The sequence below is a fragment of the Myotis myotis genome, unplaced genomic scaffold, assembly GCF_014108235.1.
Source record: "Myotis myotis isolate mMyoMyo1 unplaced genomic scaffold, mMyoMyo1.p scaffold_m19_p_12, whole genome shotgun sequence".
Lineage (NCBI taxonomy): Eukaryota > Metazoa > Chordata > Mammalia > Chiroptera > Vespertilionidae > Myotis > Myotis myotis.
In genome coordinates this window covers 45,880,051-45,906,692 of record NW_023416316.1, presented here as the reverse complement: position 1 = coordinate 45,906,692, position 26,642 = coordinate 45,880,051, and the positions used below count along the sequence as shown (strand labels likewise).

At 42.0% G+C, this 26,642-nt stretch overlaps 1 protein-coding gene across 36 annotated transcripts in view; it reads left to right on the top strand.

The window, feature by feature from the left end:
• RFX3 (regulatory factor X3) overlaps nt 1-26,642 on the top strand; it is a 272,040-nt gene that overhangs the window by 139,001 nt on the left and 106,397 nt on the right. For all 36 annotated transcript variants that reach the window (XM_036331012.1, XM_036331011.1, XM_036331005.1 and 33 more), the window contains one exon: nt 19,271-19,368. In XM_036331012.1, coding sequence (XP_036186905.1) covers nt 19,271-19,368 — 98 coding nt within the window. The remainder of the gene's footprint in view (nt 1-19,270; nt 19,369-26,642) is intronic.

The following is a 26,642-nucleotide window of genomic DNA, read 5'->3' as shown; positions in this document are numbered from 1 at the left end:
TTCCCTAAGAACCTAAAATGTTATGTTGGTATATTTGCCAGTCTTCCTTAGGGAATATCCGTGAGAGTACAGCAAGGAAGAGGAAAGTGGTTCTGAGTGTTTCCTCCTCTTCCCTGGAATCCAGAAAATCCATGGTGGTGGAGAATGGTAGTAACCATTGCCTTGGAGCCTATGTGGATTACTTGTCTATTACTGTGTAACAAATTACAACAAATTTAGTGTTTTAAAGCAATACCTGTTTATTAGCTCACAATTTCTGTATGTCAGAAGTCTGGGTGAGCTCAACTGGGTTCTCTGTGTTTGGTCTCTGAAATTAAGGTGTCTGAAACACTGGGCTTTTATCTAGTGGTGATAGGCAGGAATTCATTTCCAATCTCATTCAGGTTGTTGGTAGACTTCCTTTCCTTCCTTTAGTTGCAGCACTTGAGGTCTGTGTTTTCTTGCTGGCTGTCAGCTGGGGTTTGCTCTCTGCTCCTAGTTACTTCTCATGTGGCCCCTCCTCTGCAGAGCAGCAATGATATGTTGAGGCCTTTGAGCCTCTGACTTCCTCTTCTGCCACCAGCCAGAGAAGCATTCCACTTTTAAGGTCTCAGGAGGCTAGATCACTACTACTCTGTTTTGAACTCAACTGTGCCATGTAACATGACATAACCTCAGGAGAGACCATATTCAGAGGTTACAGGGATGAGGGTTTGGAATCTGTGGGTGGGGGAATTTTTAGTATTCTACCTTATATATCACATCACTTTGATATCTAGCACCAATCTTCATTAAACCTCATGCACAGCCAGTGAACTAGGATAAAGCAAATAAGTCACGTATGAAAGACTACTATATTTATGGGTGGGAAGACTCAGTATTAAACGGAATCCATTTCTTTTTCCAAACAAATGCATAAGTTCAATATAATTTAAGTAAAATAATACAGCAGGGGTTTTTTTTGAAAGTTGAAAAGCTGATTCTGAAGTTCATGGAAAAGAATAGTCAAGAAAAGTAGACAAAATAGATTAGCAGTGGAGGAAGGAATTGTTCTACCTAATATCAGAAGATACTACAAAGCTATACTAATAAAAACTAACAGACCAAGAGTAAATAAGTAGATGCATGTATAAATGAGAACTTAGTTCATGATTAACATATTTCAAATAAAAAAATGGGTAGTGTAATAAATGGTGTTGAGGAAAATTGGGTATCTGTTTAGAAAAAAATCTAAATGTGTATCTTTATCTTACTACCCAAACTAGAAAATAGAGCTAATCAGTTTTAAAACTACAAAGCCAAAATAAACAAAAACAGGATAATATTTTTTCATAACCTTAGAAAGGAGAGAACATCTTATGTAGACAATAAAACACCAGAAAGCATATAGGAAAAAAGTTGATATATTTTGCCAAGTAATAGTTAATAAATACCATAAAGACAGGTAAAGGAAAAATACATTAAATACATTGGGATAAAAATGTTACCATGTTTAACAAGGTCCTGTAAATCATTAAGGGAAGACAAACAATGTAATTGATAAGTGGACAAAGGATAATAATAGGCTATTCACAAAACATGAAGAACAAATGGCCAGTAAACATATGGAGAAGATCAACCCCATAGCATGTTTGATGTGTTCCTTCTTTATAGCACTTTTTTATAACAGAAAAAAGTAACCTGAATGTTCATCAATAGTGGGATGATTTCATCTATACTGTGCAATAGTATGAAACGAATAAGAATAGTTGTGCAAGCATGTATATGCAGAAAGAACTTCAAGATGTATTACTAAGTGAAATCAAGCAAGTAGTAAGAAAACACATTATAGCTCACGTGGTTCATATATGTACTATTCAACAAAAAGATACTGTATCAGAGCCATAAAATGTTCATCTGTGTATTTTCTTTTATATTTAGATTGGGCCTTGTGGCATATTTTGAGTAGTAGATTGTGAGCAAAAGTGACATGTATTATTTGTGAGCCAAGGCTTTTTGGAGCTATTATGCCACCTCTACAATCTCTCAGCTCCTACAAGGCTACATCAATGCTGATACAATTAGGAAATTGTAGAGCCTTTGTTAACCAGGATCTCTAAGTGACCATGTAGAACAAGGCCCCCTACAGCCCTGTTAGATAGGTTGCTTCGCAGTTAAAGTACTGAGATTTGGAAGTGTCTGTTGTTGCAGTTACTGTTAACTCTCCTGGTTAGTACAGAAACATACCTAGTATATACATATAAAAGTGAATTTCTTGGTAGGGGATTAGAGGAATGCATGTCATCCTATGGTTAGTCATTATCTCCTAGAAGGGGAATAGCAAGAAGTGGGTGTGAGTATAAAGCAGGAAGCAATCACATTGTATTATGATTATTTCTTCATTGTTTGAATCTCATGAAATGGTATTTATATGTAACATATTATTAATATATTCAAATAAATAAATTGTGATATTGCTAAAAGGTAGGTGATACACCAACAGTTTGCTTAAATTAACTTGGCCCTTGCTATGATAGTAATATGAGTGCCTTTCATGTATTTTAGCGATTTAGGTGACTAATAAGTTGGTACAAGTAACTAATTTTGTTTTAATTCATGTATGAAATGTAAAGCTCTCTAAAGTAGAAAGCCTTTTGGTGAGAATTTATGTCTTTATTAAGAGTATGATTTATAGTATATGCAGTAAGGTTGCTATACCTAGCTCATTTGCTCTTTCTGCTCACCAGAGTGTGATGTAGTAAATTCCTTCCAGAAATTACTTAGCTTAGTAGAATCTTAGTATTGGTCAGTCCTGCTGGACCCCAAGGGAAATAATGTTTAAGACTTTATTAATCATGATTTAAAAAATGTTCTTCACTTGTAGGTGGTAGTTGTTACTTTGTTCCTTTTGACTTACATACATAGGTTTATATATTTTTTGTAATATCCATCGAACTTATCATTGAGAAATCATTCTAAACTAAATATGTTCTGAGTTACATCCCTGCTCCCAGAAACACCTCCCCTCTTGACTTTGGAAGCATTCTTTACCTCTTTCAAGTAGCTTCTGCTCTTTGATGCTAGTGAGGTATTTTGGGAAGAGATAGATAACAGGCACTAAAGGATGATTTATTGAACAAATTCACTCCCAATTGATTCCCTGGTTTTCATATGGTCAGAAGTGCAGAGAGTGAACCAGGACCTACATCAGCCTTCATATGATTCTACTTGAAGTCCAAGTGTAGCAATAATAGTTACACTTTCCTAACAACTTTTAGTTGCCCATAGCAATCATACAGTTTTAGTAAATAATTCCTATAAAGTTTGAGTGTCATGTTTAACTCTAGCCCTGTTGAGGAGTCAGGCTTTGTGATGTTTATTTGATTTGAATGTGCTAGAAGCCTCATTTGTTTACTTATACTGCAGTCTACTATGAGAAAAGCATATTCAAAAACCTGTTTGTGAAAAACAGAAGAAGCTGCATAGTTTATAAGGGAGAGAATCAACTAACACTGGGCCAGGGGTGGATTTACAATGCAATCAAACAAATCCCATTTTTTACATAAAATGAAGTCTGTCATTTAAATGAACAATACTCTTTTCCAACAGTTCACATTCATCTCATTCTTTCAAGTGGAATGACTACCCTTCCTATAAGGTCAAACAGGAATTTTGTAGTTACTGACTTTCCTAGGAAGAACTCTGTAAATTAATGTTAAAAATATAGGGAACCTTTTTGTTCTTTCCCAGTAAGCCAGCCCAATGGGACAGAATTTAACTAACGTTATTTTTCCAACCCGTCCTGTCGCTTAAACATACGCTTTGATCAATGTAATTTTGTAATCATTAAGTATAAATACCCTTATCTTCAATTTGCTTTGAGCATTCAAAATGTTTGTAGGATTCCTACTTGTCAAGACTTATTAAATAGCATTCTGACATATAACCCACTTTAACTTTTAACCTTGACTGAAAATCACCATTTTAGGTTTATGGTTCCCATCTCCATAACCCATGCCTGTGGAGGAAATTAGTTTTTCCTTTATGCTTTTTCTTGTCTTGCATCTTCCCTTCTAGCATACCCACCCTGTGCTCTCTCATCTTTCTTATTTATCTTTCTTCAATCTCTTCAATTCCCTATAGTTTTACTGGTTCAGAAATATTGAATGAGTTGTTTCTCTGGATGTTTTATGTCCCTGCTGGCCTTTTATTAATAGCTGCTTCAGTGTGATCCCTCTCCTGCTTCACTTTTGGTCAGCCACATAGCAGCCTCTAATATTTCCCATGTTAAAGAAGATATTCTAATATCCCATCTTTATAATCTCGTATTTCTTGTAGATCTCTTACAGCCATCTTGAAGCAATTTTTGACAATTCTTAGTACTAAGATTTGAAATCTTTGGTGCCAACCAAATGTGTAAGGAATGCTCTTATATGAGAAAGGCAATGAAGAGTTTGAAATAATAAAGACATTTTTACAAAGAGACTGGTATTGTTCTTGGCTGAGTAATGAGCTTAACAATTATAAATGGTTTTATTTACTATTGAAAGGGATTTGTTTTGAAATATGATTCATTTTCTTTTTCTTGAAACACATCCAAAACAACATACTGCATAAATTTGTCCTCAGAATATACTAATTGATCCTATTGAGCTAGCACAGTTTCCTGTGATATGGAAATTGTTTTGATATTCACTTATTTTATAAATAACTAGAGGCCCAGTGCATGAATTCGTGCACCAGTGGGGTCCCTCGGCCTGGCCTGGGAGATCAGGCAGAAACCGTCTCTCCAATATCCCCTGAAGAGTCCCAGATTGCAAGAGGGTGCAGGCCAGGCCAAGGGACCCCACCAGTGCACGATTGGGGCCCTGGAGGGATGGAGGAGGTTGGCTAGTCAGGAAGGGGCCACAGGAGGGCTCCAGGGCATGTCTGGCCTGTCTTGCTCAGATCACCCAAACCCCAGCAGCAAGCTAACCTACCAGTCAGAGGGTCTGCTCCCTGATGGTCAGTGCACATCATAGTGACTGGTCTGCTCCCTGGTGGTCAGTGCACATCATAGTGACTGGTCTGCTCCCTGGTGGTCAGTGCACATCTAGTGAGCGGTTGAGCGGCCTTAGTATATCATTAGCATATTACGCATTGATTGATTGAACAGACGACCAGACACTTAGCATATTAGGTTTTTATTATATAGGATAATTATAAAAAATGTACAAAAATAAGCAAATGTATTTGTAATACTACATTTGAATGGCAATAAAAGGTGCTTTCATTTAAATATGTAAGAAAGTGTTCAATTGTTTAATTCATCTTGTGTCTCTGAGTGTAAATATATTGTTGCGCATATTGCATATATTTGTATTTTGAGGATAATTTTTTTCCCTTTAGTTGGTAGAGAATGGATAAATTTCTGGTACAGAAGGTTATTATGGTTAGACTTCATTGCTCTAACATTCTGATATACTAGGTAACCTTTTAGAAATTAGCCAAAAGTTATTTTGATTCATAGGACAGTTAATTATATAAATTGTCGATTATTTCTGCTAACTCCATCTTTGTCCATCTCCTTTTAGTTCATATTTTCATCACTTTCTTGTTTATTAAAATTCAAAAGTGGTGCAAGATATTTGTGTATTCTCTTTGGAAACACATCTGAAATTTATTTTGGGAAAGACAGTGAGATTCAGAGAATTAATTTCCTATACAGTTTATTTAATCATTTTTTTCCTCTCCACAGAGGGCTTGGAAGGTATGACAGTTTATAAATTCCACAAAGATGGATAGAAAATATAGTCCCTGGGAATGATAATAAAATGCCTACAGAATGCTAGTTTCTCCTTTTTTCTTTTTTTTTAGCTGACTTGAATGCTGACTTGAATAGTTCCTGCACTAAAGTTCGGCAAATATAATAAAAAATAAAGTTATAATAAATAATAATTTAGTAAATATTTGAACAGAAATTAATGTTTAATAAAGAACAGTATCAAATAATATTTGAACAAATTTGAATCACAGTTTATTTTAGGCAAGAAAATATGCAAATTTTTAAAAAATTTCACCTTTGGTTTTTAATGATACATTAAATGGCATTAAAAATTTTATCAGTTCAGTTAGGAATAATAAGCATTCTTAGGTGGCTTCATTATATTTTTGAAAGACTAATACATTTATCCACATTAAGAAGATACTGATAAATTTTATAGATATTCAGTGGGTATTTCTTTTGCTAGGTACAGGGCATTATTTAATTATTGAGTAATTATTAAATATTTACAGAGTGTATACACTGTATTGGACTTTTGGGAATATAGCAACAATATACATGTTGCTTCTTTATGTGTGAACTTGCTCCAGGAGTACGGGTAGGCTAGAATTCTGCCATTCTAATTCTCCATCCTGTGACTGGGTTTGTAGTAAATCTCCATAGACTGGTCTATAGACACCTATTTCTTCCTGGATCTGACTTCAACTAAGATAGAAGGCAGCATTTCTGTAGCTCTCCAAGTCACTTTTATTGATAATAGAGCCCTGTGTCCAAAAATGAAGGGAGGGAGGGAAGGGAGGAGGGAGGGAGGGAGGGAGCAGGGATGAGGGGGAAGGAAGGAAAGAAGGGAGGGAGCGAGGGAGGGAGGGAAGGGAAGGAAGAAAGGAAGGAAGGAAGGAAGTGAAATAATAAATCCTCAACTTAAAACTTTCCAAGGATCTTGCCGAAACCGGTTTGGCTCAGTGGCTAGAGCGTCGGCTTGCGGACTGAGAGGTCCCGGATTCGATTCCGGTCAAGGGCATGTACCTGGGTTGCGGGCACATCCCTGGTGGGGGATGTGCAGGAGGCAGCTGATCGATGTTTCTCTCTCATCGATGTTTCTAACTCTATCTCTCTCCCTTCCTCTCTGTGAAAAATCAATAAAATATATTTAAAAAAACAAAAAAACAAAAAACTTTCCAAGGATCTTAACTTCTCATTGATGAAATGAGGCATGTATACATAAGGTAATTTTTCTTCTTTTATATTCTTTCTTCTATCTCTGTCTTTTTCACACCTCTTTTTTGCTTCCTCCACTATCAATATGACCTTGAAGTAATATCTTCTCAAACTTCAAGCACTATGTGCAATGCGGTATCTTATCAATGAATTGTTTCAAGGGCATCTTCATCCCAGTTTCTAGTGGTTGATTTAAAAAAACCACACACATTGAATAATAATGAAGATTGTATCCTCCAGAATATGCTGTTATTCACTATTTTCACTATTTAGTGTGTCTTTCACTTTTTCAGTTCCTTAACTTGGTAGATAATGTAAAAAATCATGCCCTATTTTTACATTGTGCTATAAAATGTCAATGTGATCAAGGGACATATTTATATATTGCCATCCAAGATAAGTTAGCCAGCATCTATCCAAGACTTGTTTTCCAAGATTCTTGACACTTTCTGAGTTTCATTTATGATTTAATTATAGAATTTCATGATTTGAAGGAAACTTTGGTGAACATATATTGTGCATACTTATGCCTGAAACCAAGTGGGATATAAAGGTGGAATTTACACACATGTAGAAGGCAAGACTCTTAGTTTTGAAGTACTTAATAATTTCAGTAACTTACAAAACATATTATAATGATCATATATGCCTATCCAGGGGTTCTCAAACTTTTTAAACAGGGGGCCGGTTTACTGTCCCTCAGACCGTTGGAGGGCCGGACTATAGTTTAAAAGAAAACTATGAACAAATTCCTCTGCACACTGCACATATCTTATTTTGAAGTAAAAAACCAAAACGGGAACAAATACAATATTTGTATTTGCATGTGACCCGCGGGTCATAGTTTGAGGACCCCTGGCATGCTTTGTTTGTATCTATATTTAAGTTTTGTATCCTCACAAAAATTCCTTATGATAAAGTAGATATATTTTCTATTTTACACACAAGGCAATTAAAACTTAAAGAAATAAACCAGTTATCCCTATATACAGACAGCAAGTATCAGCACAAGTACTTAAAATCAGTTCTACTTCCAAATTAACTGATTTTGCCACCTCAACATATTGGCTACATAAAGTACTACCAATTGAGAACCTAAGCCATGTGCTACCACCCATATTAATGAGTCCTAAGAGAGCAAACAGAAAGGAATAGTCAGTCTCTTATGGGATAAAATAAGTTACCGAAGGTTTTTTTATAGTATAACAAAATTTTTAATGAGGCCTGGAAGGAAAATGGTGGCTTTCTGTTGTTAGGTGAGATAGTTTATGTAGGAAAAAAACACGAGCTATGAGAAGATAGCAATAATGTGCAAAATTTTAATGTATAATTATAAAGGAGCAGAGAAGCTATGTTTAAAAATACCCATCAAGGTTTAGAAGGCATTAATAAGGTTTTTGTATTCCATTCTGAATTATTTTTTCATCTTGTATGATAGGGAAGCACTAAAGAATTTAAACAGAATGAATATTGTTTAAGTGCTAAAGTTCTGACTCCCACCATTTAATTTGTATGATATTTGTATTTGTTCATAGATGACTTTTGTCTGATTGAGCGTTTAGATGTACAGTGAACCGTTGAAATCATGGGTTTGAACTGCACATGTCCACTTATATGTGCATTTCTTTTTCAATAAATATACAGTCATCATTTTGTATCCCTGGTTTTTACAGCCATAAATTCAACCAAGAAGAGATAAAAAAAAAAAACCCACAGTATTTTCCATTCATGGTTGGGAACTGAGGTAGAAGGCTGATTGTATGCATTGTTATACTCCATCCTATATATCCTATCTAATAAAGAGGTAATATGCAAATTGACCATCACTGCAACACACAAGATGGCTGCCCCCATGTGGACACAAGAAGGCCTGCAGGGGAGGGCAGTTAGGGGTGGCCAGGCTGGCAGGGGAGGGCAGTGGGGAGGACCAGGCCTGCAGGGGAGGGCAGTTGGGTGGGACAAGGCCTGCAGGGGAGGGCAGTTATGGGCGACCAGGCTTGCAAGGGAGGGAAGTTAGGGGTGACTGGGCCAGCAGAGGACGGCAGTGGGGGGAACCAGGCCTACAGGGGAGGGCAGTTGGGAGGGACAGGGCCTGCAGGGGAGGGCAGTTATGGGCGACCAGGCTGGCAAGGGAGGGCAGTTAGGGGTGACCAGGCCGGCAGGGGAGGGCAGTGGGGGGGACCAGGCCGGCAAGGGAGGGCAGTTGGGCAGGAACAAGGCCTGCAGGGAAGGGAAGTTAGGGGTGACTAGGCCGTCTGGGGAGGGCAGTTAGGGGCAATCGGGCTGGCAGGGGAGCAGTTAGGTGTCGATCAGGCTGACAGGAGAGTGGTTAGGGGTAATCAGGCTGGCAGGCAGAAGCAGTTAGGGGCAATCAGGCAGGCAGGCAGATAGCGGTTGGGAGTCCTGGATTGTGAGAGGGATGTCGGACATCCCTCGAGGAATCCCAGATTGGAGAGGGTGAAGGCTGGGCTGAGAGACCCCCCCCCCTCACCCCCGCATGAATTTCATGCACCGGGCCTCTAGTTTTATTATGTAAGGGACTCCAGCATCCTTGGGTTTGGGTAACTGCTGGGGTTTCTGGAACCAATTGTCCTCTAATATACCGGGAGGACTGTGTTTTGGTGATGATATTTGTGTTTATGTTCAGGAGAGAAATTATTCTGTAGTCATCTTGTAATATCTTTCTGGTTTTGGTCTCACGGTAAAGGCTAGCCTCGTTAAAATAGTGGAATGTGTTCCCTTATTCTTTTCTTGGTAAAACATTTATTTTAGGTTGGCTTTTTTTTTTTTTTTTTTTTTTTTTACTTTCTGAAATGTTTGATAGAATTCACCAATAATCTGGAGTTTATTTCCTCTGTGAGAAGGTATTCGATTTCATTATATATTGTTTTTCCCTTTTCTTTGGCAATTTGTAGCCTTTAATTTAATCTATGTAGTTGAATTTATTGGCATTAATTTGTCTTTATTGTACTTTTTTTTGTCTTTAGGATGTTTTTCACTTTTCATCCTTGGTATTCAAAATTGTCTCTTTTTTTACTCCTAAGTCTTCCATAATGTTTATCATTTTATTGACTTTTCTATTGTTTTTTAAATGTATGTTTCAGTGGTTCTTTTGCTCTTCATTTCCTTTTTCCTAATTTAGATTTAATTTGTCCTTCATTTTTTAGCATCTTAAAGTTGAAACTTTAGATTTATTGCATTGTTTTTCCCCTAATAAAAATATTTAAAACTATAAATTTCCCAATCTGCACTACCACCAGCAGTGTACTAGGGTACCTTTTTCTTTATATCCTTGCCAGTACTTTTGTTGTTTGTTGATTTATTGATGGTAGCCACTCTGGCAGGTGTGAGGTGGTACTTCACTGTCTTTTTAATTTATCCCTCTCTGATAATTAGTGATGTTGAGCATTTTTGCGTATGTCCCTGTCCATTTGTATATCCTCTTTGGAGAAGTGACTATTCAGGTTTTCTGCCCATTTTTTAATTGGGTTGTGTTCCTTTTTTTGAGTTGTATGAGTACTTTATATATTTTGGAAATTAACCCCTTATCAGATGTATCATTGGCAAATATGTTCTCCCCTATAGTGGGTTCCCTTTTCATTTTGATGCTGGTTTCTTTTGCTATGCAGAAGCTTTTATTTTGATATAGTCCCATTTGTTTATTTTTCCTTTGTTTCTCTTACCCTAGGTATTGTATCAGTGAAAATTCTTCTATGTGAGATGTCTGATATTTTGCCTCCTATTTTTTCTTCTAGGATTTTTATGGTTTCTTGATTTACATTTAAGTCTTTTATCCATTTTGAGTTTATTCTTATGTATGGTATAAGTTGGTGGTCTAGTTTTTTTCATTTTTATATTTTTGTATGCATCTGTCCACTTATCCCCACATTATTTTATTGAATATACAATCACTATGGAAAACAGTGTGGAGTTCCCTCAGAAAATTAAAAATGGAACTGACATTTGTCCCAGTGATCTCAGTTCTAGGAAATATATCCTAAGAGGCCAGAAACACCTATCAGAAAGAATTTCTGCACCCTCTGTTCATAGCAGTGTTATTTACAACTAGGGACAAAATTTACAAAGTATGTGCAAGAGTAGGCCTTCCTTCCCCTGGCCAGCACCGGCTTCCCTCTGGCACCCAGGACCCGGGCTTCCCTCACAGCCCTGGCTTCATCTGGAAAGTTGTCCAGAAGAATGTCTGGAAGGATGTCCACTCTAATTAGCATATTACGCTTTTATTACTATAGATAGCCAAGATCTGGAAACAGCCCAACTGCCCATCAGTAGATAAGTGGATAAAATAGCTATGGTACATTTACATCATGGGATACTATGCAGCTGTTAAAAAGACAACATAGAGGGACCTGGGGAGTATTATGCTAAGCAAAATAAAGAGTTACATGTGGAATCTAATGAACAAAATAAACTTAAGAACAAAATAGATCCAGAGACATTGAAGCATGCAACAGACTGACATATTTCAGAGGGAAGGGCAGTGGGAAGAGATTAACCAATTAACTTATATGCATAGCCCATGGACAGATAATAGTATGGGGAAGGCCTAGGGAGGGAGTAGGAGTGAGGTGGATGAGGAGGGGACATCTATAATACTTTCAACAATAAAAATAAATTTTAAAAAACTATAAATTTCCTTCTATGCACGGCTATAACTGTACTCTGTAAATTTTGATATACTGTATTTTCAGTACCATTTAATTCAAAATATTTTCTAATTCCCCTTGTGATTTCTATGAGTCATAGATTATATTAAAGTGTATCGCTCATTATATAAATACTAGTGGCCTGCTGCACAAAATTCGTGCAGGGGGGTGGGGTGGTGTCCCTCAGGCCAGCCTGCACCCTCTTCAATCTTGGACCCCTTGATGGATGTCCCTTTCACAATCCAGGACTGCTGGCTCCTAACCGCTCACCTGCCTGTTTGCCCCTAACCACTCTGCCTGCTGGTCTGCTCGCCCCCAACTGCCCCCACCCCCCGCCAGCCTGCTTGCCCCCAACTGCCCCCCCTTCCCTCCGCCAGCCTGATCACCCACAACTGCCCTCTCCTCTTGGCCCCTAACTGCCTCTACCTCAGCCCCGCCACCATGGCTTTGTCCAGAAGAACACCTGGAAGGTCTCACAGTCTAATTAGCTTATTACCCTTTTATTAGTATAGAGGCCTGGTGTACAGGTGGGGGGCCGGCTGGTCTGCCCTGAAGGGTGTCCCAGATCAGGTTGGGGGTTCCCTTGGGGGGAGGGGCAGCCTGAGCTAGGGGCCTGCAGGCTGGCCATGCCCCCATTGGGATGGGGGTCCCCACTGGGGACGGTGCTGGCCTGGGCGAGGGGCTGGGACAGTTTGCAGGCCAGCCACGACCACATAGGGTGAGGGTCCCCACTTGGGGGGCGTGGCCAGCCTGGGTGAGGGGTTGAGGGCTATTTTCAGTCTGGCCACACCCTCTTCAGGGTGGGGGTCCCTGCTGAGGTGCCTGGCCAGGCTGGGTGAGGGGCTGATGGCTGTTTGCAGGCTGGCCATGCCCCCCAGTGGGGGACCCTCACCCCATGGGGGCATGGCCAGCCTGGGTAAGGGGCTGAGGGCTGTTTGCAGGCCCCTCCCTTGGCGGCTGGCCAGGGCGACGGTGACTTAAGCCTTTAGCACACCCGCTGGGGCCGGCTCCATGTCTTCTGCTCACAGGCCCCTTCTTTGGCACCCGCCCAGACCGCATCCATGTCCACCACCCACAGGCTCCTCCTTCGGCAGCCAGCCTGGGCGGGCAGGAAGCTTGGCTTCCTCTGTTGCCAGGGGCGACCCAAGGCTCCCACTTGCTCTGGCTGGCTCTGTGGCCTCTGCCATCTTTGTCCCGCTAATTTTCATGCTCACTCCTGATTGGCTGGTAGGCTTCGCAAAGGTATGGTCAATTTGCACCTTTCTCTTTTATTAGTGTGGATTTGAGCTTTTTGAGGTATCTTTTTGTCTTTTATTTTTATTTGATTTGTTTGTGAATCAAATACTCTGTATTATTTTAATCCTTTTAAATTGGTTAGGATTTGTTTAAATGCTCAGCATTAGCGTTTTCATGCTGAATGTTCAGGTGCAGTAGAAAGCATGTGTATTGTGCTGCTATGTGGATTGTCATATGAACATCATTAAGATCAAGTTGGTTGGTAATTTCTGTGTTCTTACTGATTTTTCCCTCTTTTGTCATTTATAAAGAATGTAACTGTAGATTTGTTTGCTTTCTCTTTCAATCCTCTCAGTTTTTGCTTCATGTTATTGACACTGTTCCTTGATGCCAAAACATAGAATTTATTATTCTTGATAATTTTCTTGACAAAACATTTATCTTTGGGTAACTGTCTTTGTCTTGGAGTCTATTTTGATGGATAGGAATATAACCAGTCCATCTTTATTATGGTTGGTGTTTGCAAAGTTTATCTTTTCATACCTCTTTATTTTTAACCTTTCTATCTGTGTATTTAAAGTGTGTTCTTGCGGAGAGCATGAAGTTCGATCTCGCATTTTTACCCATTCTGAACACAGCCTGTGCTCAAGTGATATCATACCACTTAACATATAAGAATATTACAAAGTGTATTTTCTTTTCCCTTTTCCATCCTTTGTGATATTTTTGTGATACATCCAGTTCACTTGTATATATGCGGTGAACTCAGTTATATATTGCTATTATTTTTACTTTACATAGTCAGATATCTATAGAAATGGAAAGATGAGAAAACAAAGAAAAAACTTTTAACTTACCTACAAACATTATTTCTCATGCTTCCATTTCTTTGTATAGATCTCAGTTCCTATGTGGTATTATTTTTCTTCAGCCTGAAAAACTTTGTCGTTACCTTCACTGGATTTCCCCCCTTTTTTGGTAGGACATTTCACTGGTTATGGAGTTTAGGTTGGCTTTTTTCTTCTCATGACTATAAAGATGTTATTTGACTGTCTTGGGCTTACTTTTAAAAGATATCTTTATTGTTGAGAGTATTACAGATGTTTTCCCATCCTCCTCCATTGCATAATTTTTGATGGGGAAATTTGCAGTCATTATAATAGCTGTTATCCTGTACTGTATATAACGTGTCCGTTTTCTGTCTACTTTAAATTTTTTCTCCATATTCTTGATTTTTGGCACTTTGATGCTCTTTGATGTGGATGTATCTATAAATTTGTATACACACCTAGATCTGTATGTTTATACTTTTAACCAAATTTGGAAAAGTTTCTAGTTCTCTTCTTTTTTTAAAAAAAATATATATATATTTTATTGATTTTTTTTACAGAGAGAAAGGGAGAGGGGTAGAGAGTTAGAAACATTGATGAGAGAGAAACATCAATTCAGCTGCCTCCTGGCACACTCCCTACTGAGGATGTACCCGCAACCAAGGTACAGGCCCTTGACCGGAATTGAACCTGGGACCCTTGAGTCCGCAGGCTGACGCTCTGTCCACTGAGCCAAACCAGTTAGGGCTCTAGTTCTCTTCTTTTAATCTTTTCTGTTCTTTCTCTTCTCCTCTGGGACTTCGCTTACATGTTTGACTATTTGATATTATCTCATAGTTCACTAATGCTCTATTCCTCATTTTTTGGTATGTGTTCATTATTTATGGCAGATATTTAAATTGACTGGTAAATTTTTCTGCATTATATAATCTGCTTTTAACCCCATTCAGTAAATTTTTCATTTCAGATATTGTGTTTTTCAGCCCTAGACATTCTACTTGGATCTTGCTGTTAAAGTACATGTCAATCTTTCTTTATTCTTTTAACATCAGCCATATATTCTATAGAGTAGTTTTCTTATAATTTATTTAATTACTCCACTTTTCATAGTCATTAAGGTTTCTTCTCCTAATTTTTTGCTCTTATAGACTGTATTCTTTAATAATATTGAACAGCGCCTCCTTAGATGTTAGGTATTTCTGTAGAAAAAATCACAGAGTGGTCAAACAAGATACCTATTTATAAATTGCTTTCCTAAACAGTTTTTATACTTATATTTCTCCTTGCTAGTAGGAGCCAGGCTCTTTGAAGAAATGGTTAATTCAGTATCTAGGACAGGAAATGTAAGAGATAAATCTGGAACCATCTTATGGCAGAAAGCAGGAGAATTAAAGATTACTGTGGTCATGTCAGAAGAAACAGGATTAAATTTGAAGGGACTGCCATTTGTCAAAGATGGAACAGTTTTAGAAGAAAAACTTCTATGATTAAAAAGCATCAAATATGTTCAAAAGCCAAGAGTCATAAGGATACAAAGCAAACTAAAAAAATCCATTGCAAAACTACACTGGGAGGGAGCTAGGGGATAAAGTCATCACTCTTTGTACTGGCTCAAGAAAAGAATCATGTATTTACCTTATTCTTCCCATACAACCCTATTTCAAAGTAATGAAATTATTGTTGAGAGGAATTTCATTATAGAAGTCTACTAATAAATGAAAATGTATTGCAGAATTAGACTAACTAAGCTTGAAACCATTATTAATTAAATTACTATGATTAGAAAATGATCATCATTGGCTACTAATATCTTCAGGTAAAACATAGATAGGGAATATCACAATACATGCATTCAGCTGACAACACCTGATCCCACTGATTATATGTAACACTAGAGGCCCGGTGCACGACTTTCGTGCACTGGGGGGTGGGGTCCCTCAGCCCAGCCTGCACCCTCTTGCAGGCTGGGACCCCTCACTCCTCACCGCCAGCCATGAGCCTGGGTTCTGGCTGAGCGGCGCTCCCCCTGAGAGCATACTGACCACCAGGGGACAGCTCCTGCATTGAATGTCTGTCCCCCTAGTGGTCAGTGCATGTTATAGTGACTGGTCGTTCCACTGGTCGCTCTCTTTGCATATTAGACTTTTTTTATATAGGATTATAAAAAGAGAGACAACTGGTTTTTACATGGCAGCTGATACGATGCCATGGGAAGTACACAGCTTTTCAAATTTTGAACCTGTTCAAGGCCCATGATCTACCAGATTATATTACATGCAGGGGACACAGGAACTTATTAAAGTTCATCTCAGGGATGCTATCAGCCAAATCCAGAATTCCAGAAATTCTGCACGATAAATAATCCAGTCTCTTCAACAAGTAACAATCCTATCTAATAAAAGACAAACATGCAAATTGACCATACCTTTGCTATGCCCAAAGCCACGCCCTCCAGCCAATCAGAGCAACTATATGCAAATTAACCCAACCAAGATGGTGGCTGGCAGTCATGGAGCTGGAGCAAGGAGGAGGCTTGGTTGCCCCCGCAATGGAGGAAGCCAAGTTTCCCACCTGCCCTGGCCTCTACTGAAGGAGCGGCTGGGGACCTGGATCGCCAGGAGCAGGGTGGGAGCTAAGCAGCTGGGAGAGGGGCGCCGGGCCGCTGGGAGCAGGAACTAAGCAGTCAGGAGAGGGGCGCCGGGCCACTGGAAGCACAGACTAAGCAGCCGGGAGAGGGGCGCCGGGCCCGCTGGGAGCACGAACTAAGCAGCCAGGAGAGGGGCGCCAGGCCGCTGGGAGCAGGAACTAAGCAGCCAGGAGAGGGGCACCAGGCCGCTGGGAGCAGGAACTAAGCAGCTGGGAGAGGGGCGCTGGGCCGCTGGGAGCAGGAACTAAGCAGCCGGGAGAGGGGCGCCGGGCCGCTGGGAGCAGGAACTAAGCAGCCTGGAGAGGGGTGCCGGGCCACTGCTGGGAGCAGGGCGGGAACTATGCAGCCAGGAGAGGGGCGCTGGTAACTTCCCGGTGTGGGCGTCAGGCAGCCGGGAACTTCTGCCATGTCGCCATAGCAACGCGGCAGAAGTTCCCACCCTGTAGCTGCTTGCTCATTCACTTACTCGCTCATTCATTCACTCATTCACTTACTCATTATTCACTCACTCAGCAAACCCTCTCAGTTCCGTGGCACCAGGCCAGACACTGAACGTGAAGCAGGATAAGACAGAGTTATGTCCTCAAGATGTTAGTAATTCAGTAGGGCGAAGCAGGCACATGAACGAGGCAGGTGTATGCACGGATGCACTGTACTGGGTTCGATGAGGGCTGTAACTAACTCCGACTTTGTTCTCTTGATAAAATGGGACCTCGGGAGCCAGGCCGCCCTAAACCTGTAGGCCTGTGCCTAGGCCCAGAGTAGCTGGAGTCCCGGAACATGACAGAGGGTGCAGGTCGGGCTGAGGGGTCTGGCCCCACCCCTCATCCCCCCCACCCCTGTGCACGAATTTCATGCATCGGGCTACTAGTCTATATAATAAAGAGCCAGGGTCTTAACGACTATTACGACCGAAGGTTGCCGAGGTGACCCAGCACTGACTGTAGCTGCTGCTGGTGTCCGACCCAGCACTGACTGCCTAGGGCAGTGGTCGGCAAACTCATTAGTCAACAGAGCCAAATATCAACAGTACGATTGAAATTTCTTTTGAGGGCCAAATTTTTTAAACTTAAACTATATAGGTAGGTACATTATTATTAACTTAATTAGGGTACTCCAAAGGCTTAGGAAGAGCCACAATCAAGGGGCCAAAGAGCCGCACGTGGCTCGCAAGCCACAGTTTGCCAACCATGGGCCTAGGGGGCTGCGGATCAGGCCCAGAGAGAGGCCTGCAGAGAGAGAGGCAGTGTCTGATCCGTAGCCTCTGTGGCAGCCGTTAATCAGAACTTGCCTCTCTTTCTCTCCCAGCCTGGCCAACAGCCACACCTCCATTTCTCTCCAGGCCTCCACCAGGGCTGCTGATCAGCCCCGCCTTTCTGATCAGGCCCTGTTGATAGGCCCAGAGATGCTGACTGGCATAGAAACTGACCAATCAGAACCAAATTGGCCAGCAAAGGAGGGCAGTTGGGGGTGAGATTAGGCCTGCAGGGGAGGGCAGTTGGGAGTGAGATCAGACCGGCAGGGGAGGGCAGTTAGGGGTGATCAGGCCAGCAGGGTAGAGCAGTTATAGGTGAGATCAGGCCGGTAGGGGAGGGCCGTTGGGGGAAAGATCAGGCCAGCAGGGGAGGGCATTTGGCAACCCGGCTGTCAGGGAAGGGCAGTTGGGGGCAAGATCAGGACAGCAGGGGAGGGCAGTTAAGGGTGATCAGGCAGGCAGAGGCAGTTGGGGGTGAAATCAGACCAGCAGGGGAGGGCAGTTAGGGGCAATCAGGCAGGCAGGCAGAGGCAGTTAGGGGTAATCAGGCAGGCAGAGAGGTGAGTCCTTAGGGATTGCACCCAACTGGCGGTCAGACACCCCCCGAAGGGTCCCCGATTGGATTGGGTGCAGGCTGGGCTGAGGGAACCCCCCTCCATGCACAAATTTCATGCACCGGGCCTCTAGTCAAGAAAAAAAAGGATGGGAAAATATTAGAGACAAGAGGCCCGATGCACGAAATTTGTGCAAGGGTAGGCCTTTCTTCTCCCAGCTGCCAGCACTGGCTTCCCTCTGGCAGCCGACCCGGGCCTCCTTCCAACTGCCGGCAGGCACCCAGGACCCAGGCTTCCCTCTGGCCACCAGCAGGCACCTGGGACCCAGGCTTCCCTCGCAGCCCTAGCTTTATCCAGAAGGTCGTCTGGAAGGACATCTGGTCTAATTAGCATATTACACATTCATTATCATAGATTATTATTATATATTAAAAAAGAAAGATGGGAGAGATACAAATGTAATATGTAGACCTTGTTTGGGTCCTGATTTGAACAAAGCAACAATAAGAAGACATTGGAATAATCATAGAAATTTGAACTATGATTGGATTTTAGATGGTTTTAAGAAATGGCTAATATTTATAGGTGATATCAATATTGTGTTCATGTTAAAAATAGGTCTTATCTCTTATAAACAAAATGAAATATTTACCAGTGAAATGATGTAGTCTCTGCAGTTGCTTTTAAATAATCACCTGAGAGGTTGAAAGATGAGGTCCTGTGACAGACATTTATATAAAATGATGAATAAATGAGTTTTGTTGTAATATTTATTCTATATTTAAGTGTTTGAAATTTTCCATCATGAGTTTTTTAATTAAAAAATAAATTTAGCTTTAAAAACCCAGGGGAAGAGAAGTCCTAAATTTTCAAAATAGTGAGAAGCTTTCAGAATTTTCACCCTAAATATTTGAAGTGTGTATATACCTATATACCTATAGGAATGTTATAGAATTTTTTCAGCCTTATTGCTGCAGTTGATCTGGGCCCAACCAACATTCACTTGTCTTTGAAGGATGTTACAGATCACATCCTAAGCCATTCTCACATTGATCACCAACCTAGAAAAATATTTGAGATAAATCTAATGTAGTGCATTTTCTCATATCTATCACTCACCAAGGTCCTAATATTTGTTTTTCAGGTACAGCAGGTACAGACTGTGCAACAGGTACAGCATGTCTACCCAGCTCAGGTGCAGTATGTGGAAGGAAGCGATACTGTCTATACCAATGGAGCAATGTAAGTTCATGTGGGAGTCTTTTTAATTCTCCCATTTGAGGCCAGAGATCTTCTACAGAGCAATTACCATGGTGTATCCAGTCCAGCTGTGCTCCCTCTGCTATATGTCAGCCTGTAAGATTTTCTCCAATAAAGCTTATTTTATATTTGCACCACATAGTGTTAGGGATTTGCACAGTGTAGAACGGGATTTTATATTATCTCTCTATATATATATATAAAAGCCTAAGTGACCGAATGACCCGTCGACCAGTCGCTATGACGTGCACTAACCACCAGGGGACAGACTCTCAATGCACAGGATCAGGCTCCCTCCTATCTGGATCGGGCCTGTAGGGATCAGGGTCCCTCCTGTCCGGGTCCAGCCTGCGGGGATTGGGCCTGCGGGGATCAGGCTCCCTCCTGTCTGGATCAGGCCTCCAGGGGTCAGGCTGAAATTGTCTATCCAACATCCCGAGGGGTTCTGGATTGCGAGAGGGTGCAGGCCAGGCCGAGGGACCCCACCGGTGCACGAATCCATGCACTGGGCCTCTAGTATGCATATAAGATCTTTGGTTAATCTCTTCCCACCCCCCATTTCCCTCTGAGATTAATCAGTCTGTTCCATGTTTCCATGCCTGTGGTTTCCACTCCTGTGTTGAGCATCTGTCTCCTGGTAGTCGGTGTACATCATAGCTACTGCCCAGTCAGCCAGTTGGCCGGATACACACACACACACACACACACACACACACACACACACACACACACACAGTATATGTATAATTGGACTGTGTGTATATATATGGTACACAAAATCCAAATATAATGAAATATATATGGAAATTCTTGATTAATGTAGGACTTCAGTTGTCTCTTGCATAGTTCAAAGGGGAATGTTTCCAGGAATATTTTTTTTTGCTCTTTTTTTTATGAGGAAAACATATATTTGAAATATGAATATCTAATTTCTACAACACTGAACTACTAGGAGTGAGTTTTTTTAAATTACTATTTTGTATAAGTAAACTATTTGATATTCATCTGAAATAAAAAAGCATTGTCTTCGGCCATGAGACAAGTGCACTGTGTAGTGTCATTTGCTCAGGACCCAACTGCCTCCCTTCTGTGTTTGCACACACTCTGAGATCTTTTGCTGTTATTATACATACAGGCCCTCCTGTCTGGTCCTTAGAAAAATCAGCCTCTGAAGCACTCCTGACAACTGAGGACTCTTATTAATGTAGATGTTTGACTTGTATTTTAAATATCAGAGTTTATTAAATGAAGATAATGTTTGCTTTATAAAAAGAAAACATCTTTTTTCACCTTTTCTCTTCTGTCTAGAGCAGTGGTTCTCAACCTTGGCTGCACAATAGAATCACCTGGGAATCTTTTTAAAATCCTGATTTCTGGGCCTCATCCTCCAGAAATTCTGTTTCTTTGTTACTAATGTTGTGGCCCCACCCCATAACAAAGAAACAGAATTTCCAGAGGATAAGGCCCAGAAATCAGGATTTTAAAAGGATTCCCAGGTGATTCTAATGTGCAGCCAAGGTTGAGAACCACTGGTCTAGAGTATATATATATTACATATAATATATATCACATAATATCATATATCACATTATATATATGGAAAGATAGGGCGAGGAAGAGGGAGAAAGGGGTTGTGGGGAGAGAAAGAAGCTTTTCCAAGAACTCCTAGCTCCCTTTTGCTTTCATTTCATTGGCCATAACTGTGTCATCTCATAATCGTTAGCAGCCAGCAATCTGGGAATAAGAGTTGTAGCTTTCGTGTCCATATGCGAGAAGGTGGCAAGGGAAAAGGGTAGTTGGAATGAGTGTTGGGAGTTAGCTCTGCAATATCTATCACAGTCATTTATCATTAGTCCAAGGCAGAGTGAGAGATTACTAGAGTGTGACTTTGTGAAAGTTACACAACCTGCTTCACTTTTTTCTCTATGAGATGTATATAGTTAGCTTATCAGAAGTGCTTTGTGTAATATCTGAGAAATAGTGAATACTCAATAAACATCAATTATTGCTGTTAAATTTTGCACTATAGTTATTTTCTATTACATTTTTCTCTCCTATATAGACTCTAAATTCTGCATATTGCCTTGTGTATTTTTAAACTACCTCACCACTGACTTTCTACATAATAGGTAAATGTGTGTGACCAGTGAGTCAATTTATTCACAAAACCTTGGGAAAGCAGCATCTCTAAAGTTGACTAAAATTGTATGACCCATTTAAGCACAGAAATGATTCAAAGTAAATATCTCATGCCAACATGTATTTTATATGGTTCATTAGCTCAGTTGGTTAGATCATGACTGATGAAGTCTAGATCATGAGTTCATTTTCCACAGAGTCCAGTTAGCTTTGATCTGGTCTGTATGAGCTCAGATTGTATCTCAACTGCAGCTAGTCATGCCATAAATGTGCACCCTTGGTCAAGAGAAAGATTGATACATCTTTAGAAACCTTTTCTTCCTAACAAGTATAATTTTTTACTAAGATTCTGCAACATCATTTTCATATTTACATTGTGTTGCCATGACCTAGAGTCAAAATTTTAATAGCTAGAGGACTGTGAATATTTTTCTCAAATATAGTAAAAGATTTTTCAGCAAAAGCCATTCCACTTTCTTTTTTCATTTTGTAGTGCTGACATTTTACTATATACAATTTTTGTTTCTAATATTCATTTTAGGTTCTTTATATCCCCTCTTTTTATTTGGTATACTTCTATGTGTGTTAGGAAAGATTATTCCATATTCTTCCACCACACTGAATTAATAGCCAGTTAGTGTCTGGTCCCTGACTTGGGGCACAAATTCCTACTTCTGTGTGATAATAAATGCTTTTTGCTGATGATACTCCCAGAAGATGGGGATGCCGATCTTTATCATGAGCTTTCAAGCACTCAGTCCATGGCCCAGTCTGTCCATGCTTAGTCATTGGTGGTCCACTGATGTTCCTGTCACCAGCATCCCCATGCTGAGTAGCCATAATGCACGGGTCTCACTCAAGAGGTGATGATTGCCCTCACAGAGATGTGTCATCGTTTATGAAAATGTGCAGTCATTATAATTTGATAATACTGAGGTGTTTACCTGGTTTTCACTGTGAATATGGACATTTACATGCCAGCATGACAGGCTTCACTGTGTGAGTTAGTGAGTAAGCATATATTTAATTTGAACAATTGAGACGTGCTGGGAATTGGAGTAGAATAACTCTTTACTCAAGGGAGAAGGTAACTTAATTCACTTTTGCTCCTGTTTATTTTATCATTGCCTCTGTAGTAACCCAGGCTACACCATCTGTATATTTTTTTACAATAGTTTTCTCAGGAGGATTTTTCGCAAAGGCTGTCTATATTTTTAATCTTGTTCAATTCTACATATTCTGTCATTTATGATCTTTAATCATTTAGAATACTGTAATTAAACCCTCTGAAAAACATTTCGTATCGTGTAGGAGTCCAATTCAGTTGAAATTTCTTGATGTAGCTAAGAAATCAATTTTGTAAATGATTTTCTTCTTTCCCCCCACTCCTTTTTTACTTATTCTTCTTGCACTCATTCCTCCATCATGCTAAGGTAGAAATAAATCATAGTATATCAGGGCCAAATTAAGAAAAATTTTAATTTTTTTATTTTAAATGATTTTCTTATATCAAACACTCTTTGAAGCTTATCTCTGTTTCGAAATTATCAATGTTTTAAAATGCTCTAGTGTTCATTGTATGGGTATTTATTATAATAAGGCTTGACTCATAGGAAGCCATCTCATGTTTTCCTGTTTATATTATAGATTTATCATCAACCCCAGTACAGAATTTATCAAACTGTATTTCATAAAATGTTAGTCCATTCATGGTTACAAAAGCAGGGAAATACTGCATGAAGTTTCCTCTTTTGAGGTCTCTAAATTCCTATTATTAGTCTTTTAAAGGCTCTGAGTAGTCCTATGGGAAAGAAATGTAGTGTTTTAAAATCTGAACCACAGAATTCTTTTATTTGAATAATCTACACTAATAAAAGACAAACATGCATATTGACCATACCTTTCCTATGCCTTAAGCCACGCCCACCAGCCAATCAGAGCGGCTATATGCAAATTAACCCAACCAAGATGGCGGCCGGCAGTCATGGAGCTGGAGCAAGAGGAGGAAGCTCCAGTGATGGAGGAAGCCAAGCTTCCCCCCTGCTGCGGCCAGCTCTGAGCTCCACCTAAGGCTACAAAGTTTCAATTATAGAAGGTAAATAAATCCCAGAATAAAAAAAAAAGAAAAAAGAGGCTGGGAGCTTCCGTCGCCGGGGTGCTTGGCCCCCTGAAAACGGCCCTCAGCCCCTCACCCAGACTGGCCAGGCACTCCAGTGGGGACCCCCAACCCTAAAGGGGGTGTGGCCAGCCTGAAAACAGCCATCAGCCCCTCACCTAGGCTGGCCAGGCACCCCAGTGGGGACCCCCACCCTGAAGGGGGTGTGACCAGCTGCAAACAGCCACCAGCCCCTTACCCAGGCTGGCCAGGCACCCCAGCGGAACCCCCACTCTGATCCGGGACACCATGCAGGGCAAACCAGCTGGCCCCCACCCATGCACCAGGCCTCTATCCTATATAATAAAAGGGTAATAAGCAAATTGACCCTAACAGCAGAACGACTGGGAATGACTGGTCACTATGACACACACTGACCACCAGGGGACAGATACTCAATGCAGGAGCTGTCCCCTGGTGGTCAGTGCGCTCCCACAGGGGGAGCTCTGCTTAGCCACAAGCCACGCTGAATGCTGCCAGCACAACGGTGGTGGTGGAGGCTCTCCGGCCTCCTCAGCAGCAATAAGGATGTCCAACTGCAGCTTAGGTCTGCTCCCTGTTGATAAGTGGACATCCCCCGAGGGCTGCTAGGCTGCCAGAGGGATGTCTGACTGCCAGCTTGGGCCCAATCCCCCAGGGAGCGGGCCTAAGCCAGCAGGTGGACATCCTCCAAGTGGTCCCAGATTGCAAGGGGGCATAGGCTGGGCTGAGGGACCCCCTCGAGTGCACAAATTTTTGTGCACCGGGCCTCTAGTATATAATAACATCGCATAACATACTTTGGGTAGTGTTACAATATTAATATATTGACATTGAATAGATTTATTCAAAATTCATAAGTATGCATACTGGACTCAAAATATTCGTTAGTTGAAAATCTTGTAGTTAGTACATTTTTTTTAAAATCATCTAGGTTTTTTCTAGATGATGTTTAATAAGCAATCTTAAAAGAGAGATTCTTCAAGTTATTATTATTTTTTTCTCTTTTCGTGCAATAGTTAGTTTTAGGATTTGTGGGTTAAATTTTGCTTTTCTTAAATTTATTATTTTTTACTAGAGGCCCGGTGCACAAAAATTTGTGCACTCGGGGGGTACGGGGGGGGGGGTCCCTCAGCCCGGCCTGTGGCCTTTCACAGTCTGGGACCCCTCGGGAGATAACGACCTGCTGGCTTAGGCCTGCTCCTGGGTGGCAGAGGGCAGGCCCAATCCCTAGGTGCAGCCCCTGGTCGGGCTCAGAGCAGGGCCGATTGGGGAGTTGGGGCGCTGCCCCCTATCATGCACAGAGCAGGGCAGATCGGGAGGTTGCGATGCCACCCTCAGTCACGCTCAGGGTAGGGTCGATTGGGGGGTTGGGGCACCACCCCCTGTCACACTCAAGGCAGGGTCGATGGGGAGGATGCGGCACCACCCCCTGTCACCCACAGAGCAGGGCTGATCAGGGGGTTGGGGCGCTGCACCCTGTCACTCACAGAGCAGGGCCCATCAGGGGGGTTGGGGCTCCGTACCCTGTCACGCACAGAGCAGGGCCCATCAGGTGGTTGGGGAGCTCCCCCCTGTCACGCACAGAGCAGGGCCGATCAGGGGGTTGAGGAGCTCCCCCCTGTCACTCACAGAGTAGGGCCAATAGGGGAGTTAGGGCACCGCCCCCTGTCACACACAGAGCAGGGCGATTCAGGGGGTTGGGGCGCCGCACCCTGTCACACTTAGGGCAGGTCCGATGGGGAGGTTATGGCTCTACCCCGTCACAGAGCAGGGCCCATGGTGGGGGGGGTTGGTGCGCCGCACCCTGTCACACACAGAGCAGGGCCGATCAGGGTGTTGGGGCGCCGCACCCTGTCACACACACAGCCGCAGGGCAATCAGGGGGTTGGGGAGCTCCCCCCTCTCAGGCACAGAGCAGGGTTGATCAAGGGGTTGGGGCGCCTTCCCCTGACCCGAACAGAGCAGGGCAGATAGGGAGGTTGTTGGCCCGCCCCCTGTCACACACAGAGCCGCAGGGCAATCAGGGGGTTTGGGCGCTGCCCCCTGTCATGCTGATCCTGGTGCCGGGAGGCCTCGCGGCTCCGCTGATCCCGGTGCTGGGAGGCATATTACCCTTTTACTATATAGGATAGAGGCCTGGTGCACGGGTGGGGGCCGGCTGGTTTGCCCTGAAGGGTGTCCTGGATCACGGTGGTGGTCCCCACTGGGGTGCCTGGCCACCTGGGTGAGGAGATGATGGCTGTTTGCAGCTGGTCACACACCCGTCAGGGTGGGGGTCCCCACTGGGGTGCCTGGCCAGTCTGGGTGAGGGGCTGAGGGCTGTTTTCAGGCTGGCGGGTGACTGAAGCTCCCAACTGCTCCTTTTTTTCTTTTTCTTTTTTATTCTGGGCCAGCTTTAGCTCTTGCTCCAGCTCTGAGGCCTCTGCTGCTGAAAGCAGGTATCTGGTTTGTTTGGGTTCTATAATCAAAACACTGTATCAACTCCAGCTCTGAGATCCCGGCTGGCTGAAAGCAGGTTTCTGGGGTTTTGTTTAGCTTCTATATTCGTAACAATATTTCAAACTGCAAGCTCAGAGGCCGGTAGTGGCAGGCGGGGAATGTGGGAGTCCTCCGTCACTGAAGCAAGCAAGCCTCATGTTAACTTCAAGCTGCCTGGCTGCCGGCCGCCATCTTGGCTGGCAGTTAATTTTCACATCGCCCTGATTAGCCAATGGGAAGGGTAGCGGATGTACGGCTAATTACCATGTTTCTTTTATTAGTTAGGATAGGATTATTAACAGTATTACAGATATCCCCCCTGTTTCTCCACCCAGCCAGCCTCCTGCTAACAATGGGAGCACTCCTTCAATGGGAAAGTGTGGTCTGAGTCTCCCAGGTGGACAGAACCCTCCTGACTCCCTTTGTTCCATGCTCCACTGGCTCTTCTTCCTGGCTCTTCTGTTGTTCTGGGTTGGGAATCCCTGTGTGGGGTTGAGACCCT